The following is an 8561-nucleotide window of genomic DNA, read 5'->3' as shown; positions in this document are numbered from 1 at the left end:
GCGAAGATGCTGGAATACGCCACACTGACAAAGACTTCTTACTGCTTGTGCTTAAACAACTGCATGACACTCATCCATCACTTGCATGGAAACTTTTACAGAATTATCTTTACACTGATGTGGATCTGTCTGTGCAGAGTAAGGAAATCCTGTGTCAGATGGTGTTCAGCAACATGTGGACACCTGCAGAAACACTGGAATTCCTGCAGAACAGCTCTGGGAAAGAACAAGTGTACCCAGTACTTCACATGGCTCAGACCTACAAGCTACAGTACCGCACTGTAATCTCAGCTTTGCAAGAGCCGGAGCCTCTCAGGTGTTTACAAAGGCATGTTAGCAGTGAGAAACACAAAGATGCTACGAGCATTTTAAAGGAAATGCGGGATGCAAGCATCCCTGAAAATGTGCTAGCTGTCCTGGAGGACGTCTTGTTACATCTGGAAAAGGAGCTTCCGAAATATGCAACAGCTAATCTTGGTCAACCCTGTGATGGCCTGATGCCCTGTCCGGGGGGTATTCCTGCCTCACGCCTGAAGATTCCAGGTAGGCTCCAGACCAATCGCCACCCTGACCAGGCAAAAGTGGATGAGAAGATGGATGGGCGTTTGGATGATCTCAGTGAGGAAGACATTTTGGATTTGAAGATGAAGATTAAATCACTGGATTTTAGAAACCCAGACAGGGAGGTCCTCAAAAGAGTACTGATTGGGCTTTCAGTTGCAATAAAATTCTGCTCTACTATCAACATCAAAAGTGATGAAAAGACTATTCAAACTATTGAAGGATACCTTCCCAGATTAACTCAGCTTGCAGCCCTGCTCATCTTCCTCCTGCCGACATCAGAAACAAATACAGGCTGTCTTCTAGAAATTGGGACAGGTGAGGGAAAGTCTTGTATCTTAGCCATGCTTGCTGTCATCCATGCCATTCGTGGGGAAAAGGTGGACCTTGTGACAAGCTCACCAGTTCTTGCCTGTCGTGATTTAGAGGAATGGAGAAAACTGTACAACATGTTTGGCATCACCTCATCTGTTGTTCCTCCACCTTTCAATGATGCCCCACCTGAAAAACAAGAGCAACTGATTCAGGATGCATATGAGCAACAAGTAGTTTACAGCACTGTGGGAACATTTGCAGCAGACACACTGAGACAAGAGTTTGAGAAGAAGATAACTCGAGGAGAAAGGGGCTTTGACCTAGTCCTTGTGGACGAGGTTGATTATATGACCTTGGATAATGGAGTTCAGATCACCTTTCTGTCTCACGAGTCCAGTGGTCTTCAGCATTTGGAGCAAGTCTTTGCAAGTATTTGGGCCATAACATCTGCATGTCGACCAATTCAGATCGCAGAAACTGGAGAGATCATGTGGACAACCAGAGCCCAGAATTTTCACATGGCTGCCCTGCTAGCGATGATTGGTTCCGAAACATCTGATCAGTTTTCGCCATTGGAAATTTTGCTGCCAGGCATAGATCTGGGCTTTTATTCTGAGGAAGATTTTGAAATGTTAAAGGCCTCTATTAGTGCAGATGAGGAGGAGAAGGAACATACATCCTTACAAGATGACTCTTTGAATACCATCATGGCCAAAACAGGAGTAGAACAACAATATGACCTTTTAAGTGTTCTGGAGATAGCGATGGAAAACAAGGTGGCATTTAACTGCTTTGAGTATCAATCTGAAACCAGGAAAGCTGTTCCTATTGGAGAGAAAAAAACAAAAACTGACCTAAACATCAACATGCTGCTACTTGAGAACGGAAAAGCCTGCGAAATTATGCCAGAAAAATTACTTGTTGAAGCCACTGTCAAAGAGTTGAAATCCAGAATTAAGTATTCTTGTTCGAAAGGTGACTTGGAGGAAAAAACACTCATGGTCCCTTCGTCCTTGGAGACATACTTGGAGAAGCAACTCCCAGTATTTGTAGAGAATGGTTTGAAGGCCATTCAAATGACCAAGGGCCGAGAATACATGATTGAGAGATCTCTTACAGCTCAAGGAATGGATATTGTTGACGAAGAGCAACACATGTATCATTCAGTTATTCCACTGGACTTCCAGGCCAGTGGCATCCTGGAGAAACAGAAACGATGGGGAGACGGACTGCAGCAGTTTCTGGAGATGAAGCATCAGTTAGCTTTATCAGCATTAACAAATGTAACTAATTACATGTCAAATTTGAGTTTCTTCAAAAGATACCTCAGCGGGAAAGGAATATTTGGTGTTTCTGGAACAATGGGGGGAGATGCAGACAAGAGTTTCCTGGAGAGGCACTACAGAACAGACAGCTATGTCATACCAGCTCACCAACATAAAAAAGTTACTGAACTCCCTGCAGTCCAAGTACAGGGAGGTAGAGATCAGTGGATTCAGAGACTTTGTGACACAGTTTCAAAAGTCTCTGACCGAGGTCAGGTTGTGCTGGTTGTATGTGAAGATGTCAACACAGCAAATGCTCTCAGTGAAAAAATAACAGCAAGCGTTGCACATGCGGTTACCTTGTACACAATGAGTGAGAGCCACAGCATTGAGAATAAGGAGTTCACCGAGGGAGAGATCATTATCACCACTAACCTTGGTGGACGAGGAACCGACATCAAGGTTACCAAGGACGTCAACCACCGGGGTGGTCTTTTTGTGATACTCACATACTTCCCCAACAACCGGCGAGTGGAGCAGCAGGTCTTTGGGCGCACAGGTCGAAAAGGGACCCCAGGCATGGTGCAGTTGATACTGGACCACAACCATCTTGCTCAGGCTTATCAGGGAAATTCTATTGAAGTCATGCGGGAACTCCGGGAAGAGTATGAGATTAATCGCATTATGGACATGGAGAAAGAAAGACTGGTGGAAATTGAGATGAAGGAAGAGCTGTTCTCCATGTTTTGCCAGTTCCTCAGTGACTTTGAAGAGCATTACAAACCAGAACAAAAGACAGATCTTTTTGAAGTGGAGGTAAAAGACCTTCCTCGTTACTTTGAGAACTGTTGCACTAAGATGGACTACCACCCGGCTCTGAATGCTTTGAAAGAATCCTGGGGTGTGTGGCTGGTACTTCACACAGATCAGATCAACACTCAGAATGACATTGGTGAATTGAAAGAACACCTCATCCAGCATCTGCAGAACACAAGTGCAAACCTTTTACAAGGCAACAGTGCAAACTTCTACGATCACATCCAGCAGGCGGTAGGGCGAACTGCCCTGCACTTTCAGAACAAAAAATGTGGCTACGGAGCAAAATCCTACTGGGAGAAAGTCTCGGAGTCAGACAACAGCTACAGAGCTGTAGCACTGTATAACCAAGCTTACATTACCATTAACATGGCCAGGAAGGACTACAAAAAGGAGGCATGTACCTTACTCAAGGAAGCAGAGAAAGCTATAGATGTTTATGTATCAGAAACAACAAACACACTGGGCTTAGTTTCCTTGTCTGTTAGTGGAGATTTTGAACCACACCACAGTGGCGGCGGCAACGTCCAAACCCAACTGCAGGCCAGGATGAGCATATTCAGCGCATGGAAGAAAAATATCACGAAAGTTCTCAGCATGCTTAATGAATCAGGTGATGGGGATGTCACAACGGTGGACTCCTCGCTGTACAGCTTATTATCTCATGAGAATTTTGTCTCTGCTAGTGAACTCAGCCTTTTTCGAAACTACGGTCTTGCAGTCGTGTTTGAGGTGAAACAGAAGCCTCGGTTCTCATTCGATGCCCTGATTTGTTGCTTTCTTGGAGTGGCTCAAGTGGTAGCAGGAGTTCTGGTGTGTGCACTATCAGCAGGTTCCCTGTCCTCTTTCGGCCTTGGCTTAATATCTGAAGGCGTGTCTGACATGATCAGTGGAGTCATGGGCATGATAAACGGAACTTTTAGCTGGGCATCATGGGCCATCTCTAAGGCCATCAGTATTGGGATTTCTTTAGTTTTTGGTGGATTGCGTGCAATTAAAAGATCATACTCCTCTGTGAAAGAGGCTTCCAGGGGAATCCTCAATGGGACTAAAACCCTAAGAGATGTTGCGTCTAGTGCTGTCAAATCAGGGAAAAAACAGTTTGTGTCTCTGTGTAAATCAGTAAAATCAGTAGCATCGTCGATGAACACAAAGACCCTAAATTCCCTGTGCACATCAAATGTGATCAAATGCACTTTTAAAAATGCAGGTAAGTATGCTGTTCAGGAAATAGCCATTCAAGGAGTAAACATGGCAGTGAACAAATGCATTGATGCTACAGTTCAAACGGCTCTGAAAAGAGCATTCCAACAGAAATTCAAGGATTCTGTCAGTTCAGCTCTGAAAAAGAATCAGAACTTTGTAAATTCACTTAGAAAGTTCATTTACGCCACAGTGCCAAAGACTGCCCTGGAAGTAAGACCTGGTGACTACAAGATTGACCAAGATTTGGAGATGAAGATTAAAGACAATGTTACAATGAAAATGAATATGATCATGAGTAACCTCCTGAGCAACTGTCAAGAAGTTCATCAGATTGTTAACACTCTCTCACGGGTGTGGGACAGAGCAGTACAAGAGTTCCCCAAGCATATTTCACACTCAGCTCACAAGTACATCAAGGGACTTCTAACTACGACTGGATACTGTACCCAGATTTATGAACTGTATTCCTCCATTCCAACAGAAACCACCATTAATAGCAATTTTGTCCCAGCATTTTTGAAGACCATGTCTGAGGAATCCTCAGTTAAGACCTGGGATGAGGATGAAAAGCCCACATTGGAGGATGTAGAACGCCTCACATGTGAACTTACTGACTTCCTTTCAGAAGGGGTTTCCCAAGCCATGATCGACCAGTTCTCTGGTACGGCCACATCTGTTTTCACAGCAACATTCTCGCAAAAGCTAAACTCTGTCACCGGGACAGTAGTTGGCAATTTGCTGCGGAGGCATGAAACCCAAGGGTTCTTTGACAACCAGCAGCATTATTATAATGTGAAATCAGCTAAGGAACGCACAGAAGAGTCTTTGTCTGAGACAGAGCGAAACCAAACCAAGGCCTATGCTGATAAAATAGCTGATGAACAAAGCCAGGCCACGGCTTTAGAGCTTCATGTACTCACACAGAGTAACTTACTAGAAGGAAAAGGAATCTGTGTAACTATAGTAGATGCTCAGGGGAAATGTCTCACAGAGGAGATTTATCCAGGAGCTGACAAAGAGGCTGGTACCATCAAACTTGTGCTGACCAAAACACAGCAGGAACCTCAAGAGTGAGTACAACTGTTCTGCACCTTTCAGACACCTTTTATATTGGAGTAAAAAACATAATATACAACATTAAGTCACGTTAAGTACCAGATGTAGTAGTGTACCATTGTTTCTGGAAAAATGTGTGTTTTACAGAACAGAAGGATTTCTGAATAAACTGAAAGGAAGACTTATAGGTAAAACCATTCCACACAGTGGACATTTTGATATTATACGCCCTGATGGCTCACGGGAAATGGTGCATTCAGAAAGTCAGGACTGTCTTTTCCACGCTGTCATCCAAGCAACAACTAACGGAGACCCTGATTTTGTGAAACAAAAGGCTACAGAGCTCCGGAGCAAAGTTGGAGAGGAGGTAAGGGAGAATTAAAAGCAAAGAGATGAGTTTTAGGAAAGGCTACAGTACAGGGTTACTCATATTACAGAGGTGGGGCAATGCAGTGTTAGTGGTGTAGTGCAGCATTGTCACTCAGACTGGGAATCAAACCCCAGTCTCCCACATGGTGTGGTAGCTCACTGGCAGGTAGTGGTGTTATCTGTTGCACCACACCAACCACTAGTAAATTCCCTGGGTCATACTGTTTGTCTTTAACTGTAAAGGTAATATTTTACTCGCTGAGTTTGATTCTAATTAATCGTGATCAATCATTTAGAAGCCATTTCTGTTCCTGTTCCAGATACGCTCAAAACCAGGCAAATATGTCAAGGCTGTAAAGATCCAGACCATGTTCAATGCGACAGACCGCCACAGTAAATTTAAAATCGAAGGTGGCGGGAGGAGTCCAGAGGAGATAAGGTTGTACAAGGAAACAATAAAAAACTTGACGCAAGAAGGAATTATCGAGGGATACCTGCTGGGGAATGTTGGAGTACATGAAGAGTAATTTCATTTATTTTGTGATGCAGACATAGTTGCCTTCAGCTAATTCAGGACATATGGTTGTTGATAGTACTGAATATTAAGGTGCTGTTTCTTTTCATGTTGAAAAGACTCTTAGGAAAGAAAAAACTCTCACAAGGGATAACTGAGGCAGACCACATTCCACCGAAGAGCACCTTCACCGAAGCCTTTGCCCAGTTAAGAAAGGATAAAATGAAGGCTGCTGAACTGAAAAGAAAAAACGAGAAGCTGTATAATCTAATAATGAACACGAAGAATGACCAGAATGGGAAACAGCAGCTGTGCATGAACGTCCTGTGCTTTGACCACATTTGTGCGCTGAGCAGTTTCAACAGCAGGGAGTCCAGAGCATGCAGGTCTAACACCTTTAACTTTATAGAGCTAAATACAAACACCTTACCTGCTGAAGTGAGTGGTATGAAGTGGTGCTGGATAAAGAACTGTGTGTTTTACTGTTATTCTCCTCAGGTCTTTGGTGTCTGAAGCCTTGACAAATGGAGATATAGAGCAAGCAATGAAGTGCTCATTAATAATGGCCCACCCGCAGTCCTCAGACAACATCCGGAATCAGCTAGGTATCCTTCAATAACAATTAGCAGATGTACATACACACCAATGCACACACACACACTCACATACACAATGTGAGCAATATGCATATAATTTTTTGTTATTGTTCTATTAATTTATTTTTCCTACTTCTCTCCTGCCTCTATGTCGTTTCTGCATCTGTCTGTGTAGACTCCCCTACCTATACCTAACTACATCTCAATGCCAATATTAATAGACAAAGCCTAATTGATGATGAAGTGAAGTGATAAAATTTCTTTACAAATGCAGTTTTGTTTCATATTCTTATGTGAAAGAGGGATTATTTAAAATCAAATTAAAACCTGGATTAGTTTTTGTGCCAACAAGTCAATCAAATTCAAATGTACAACCTATGGATAAAATCAATGGATGTGGGTTTAAATAGCAATAATACATAACACTATTTAACAGTGCAGTATTTATTATATTTTTGATTTATGTATTTATTATAGCTATCAGTGTAAATGTTGGCTGTCTCCACAGGTTAAGAAATTTGGTAATAATGTAGGCACTGATTCAATCTGGAAAAGGCAAAAAGGCAAAGCAGTCAATATGTATTTGGACTTTTTGTTTTTTAAGACACCCTGAAAGTGGAGAAGTTACCAAGTAATACATACAAATTTCTCATGTTTGAGTCAAAGAATATAAATGTAATAAAACTGTAATAAGATGCAGAAAGAAGGAAAAAACAGGACAGATAATGAAGAGAAGAAAAGAGAGAGGACAAAAAGAAAGAAACAAATGAGAAAAGGCCTTGACCAGAGTAAATCAGCCCTAAGTGTACAAGAATGGAGCTGGCATTAGGGTTAGCCAGTGTGAGAAGCAGAAATACTAATAGAATAATGCTTTGCTCTGACTGCCTTACTTATTTAACCTTATTTAACCTATATTCTATTTGTGGCAGAAATTCATCGCAATTCAAAACCGAAGAATTCTGGACTTTCAGTGGAGTCAAGGAACCAATACTACCAGACCGGCTTTAGGGACATGGTGATCGCATACAAAGAAAAAGGCCTAAACCAAACGACACGCTTATTAAAATGGGTTGAAGAAAATAAATATGTCAACAATAACACACCAGAGTATAAGGACCTAATTGCTAAAATAGAAAAAGCAAAGCACAAGTGACAACATTCATCTTTTCTGAGAAAGTAGAAGTTTGTCAAGTTTTAATTTTGGAATTTTCTGGAATCAAATGAGCGGCAGTATTGTATTGCATGAATAGCAATGAGGTGGTACAAAGTAGCTAAGGGTATTAAACAGGAAGGGGAGTACAGGGGAGTAAACAGTGAAGCACTTTAATAAGTCGCTCAGGAGAAGAACGTCTACTAAATGTCTTCAATGTAAATGTAGTTTAAGTCTCAGTGATTATTGTTGTCCAGAGAGCATCAACAGTGTCGGCCTACAGTAAATATTGTGTGAACAGTGAATGTGCAACAGTAGCATGATGTGGAGTACAGATGGAAAACAAGGATACTCTTATTTACAGTTATTCTATTTAGCTGACGCTCTTATCTAGAGCCTTACAAGTAATTTTTTCTGCTCATATTACAATGGTGGGCCGGTGTAGTGTTAGCATGTAAGCTTTACCCGATTCTGTAGAACTGTGCACATTTGTGTAGGCTTGAGAAAAACTAGCTAAATGAATGCTTAGCATACAAGTTGGCTACTTTAGGCTTGTATCTTGAATATCTATGAATGTTTTATTTTTTCAAAAATCCATATAACAACATGTGTAACTGGTCCAGAGATTCTATTCTACTGGCAGCAGTTCTGTGTTAATCAATAAAGCGTATTTGAAATGTATCTGAGTGGAATGTGTAAACCTAATAAATGAA

The 8561-nt window shown here is 41.8% G+C and overlaps 1 protein-coding gene across 1 annotated transcript; it reads left to right on the top strand.

The window, feature by feature from the left end:
• The first annotated feature begins 368 nt into the window (after positions 1-368).
• Positions 369-8561, top strand: LOC140561899 (uncharacterized). Its single transcript, XM_072687152.1, has 6 exons — positions 369-5233; positions 5367-5586; positions 5909-6111; positions 6222-6488; positions 6601-6707; positions 7628-8561. Exons 1-6 carry the CDS (start codon positions 378-380, stop codon positions 7849-7851), a joined length of 5877 nt encoding a protein of 1958 aa, XP_072543253.1. The 5' UTR covers positions 369-377; the 3' UTR covers positions 7852-8561.

This window comes from Salminus brasiliensis, chromosome 9 (genome assembly GCF_030463535.1).
Source record: "Salminus brasiliensis chromosome 9, fSalBra1.hap2, whole genome shotgun sequence".
Lineage (NCBI taxonomy): Eukaryota > Metazoa > Chordata > Actinopteri > Characiformes > Bryconidae > Salminus > Salminus brasiliensis.
This window is presented reverse-complemented; position numbering and strand designations above follow the sequence as displayed.

Bases quoted from the DNA above. Each gene is read 5' to 3' on its own strand.
- LOC140561899 (XM_072687152.1), top strand. From the start codon at position 378: ATGCGGGATGCAAGCATCCCTGAAAATGTGCTAGCTGTCCTGGAGGAC. The intron at 5,587-5,908 runs GTAAGGGAGAAT...TTCCTGTTCCAG, and splicing joins GGAGCAAAGTTGGAGAGGAG to ATACGCTCAAAACCAGGCAA. The intron at 6,708-7,627 runs GTATCCTTCAAT...TATTTGTGGCAG, and splicing joins CAACATCCGGAATCAGCTAG to AAATTCATCGCAATTCAAAA.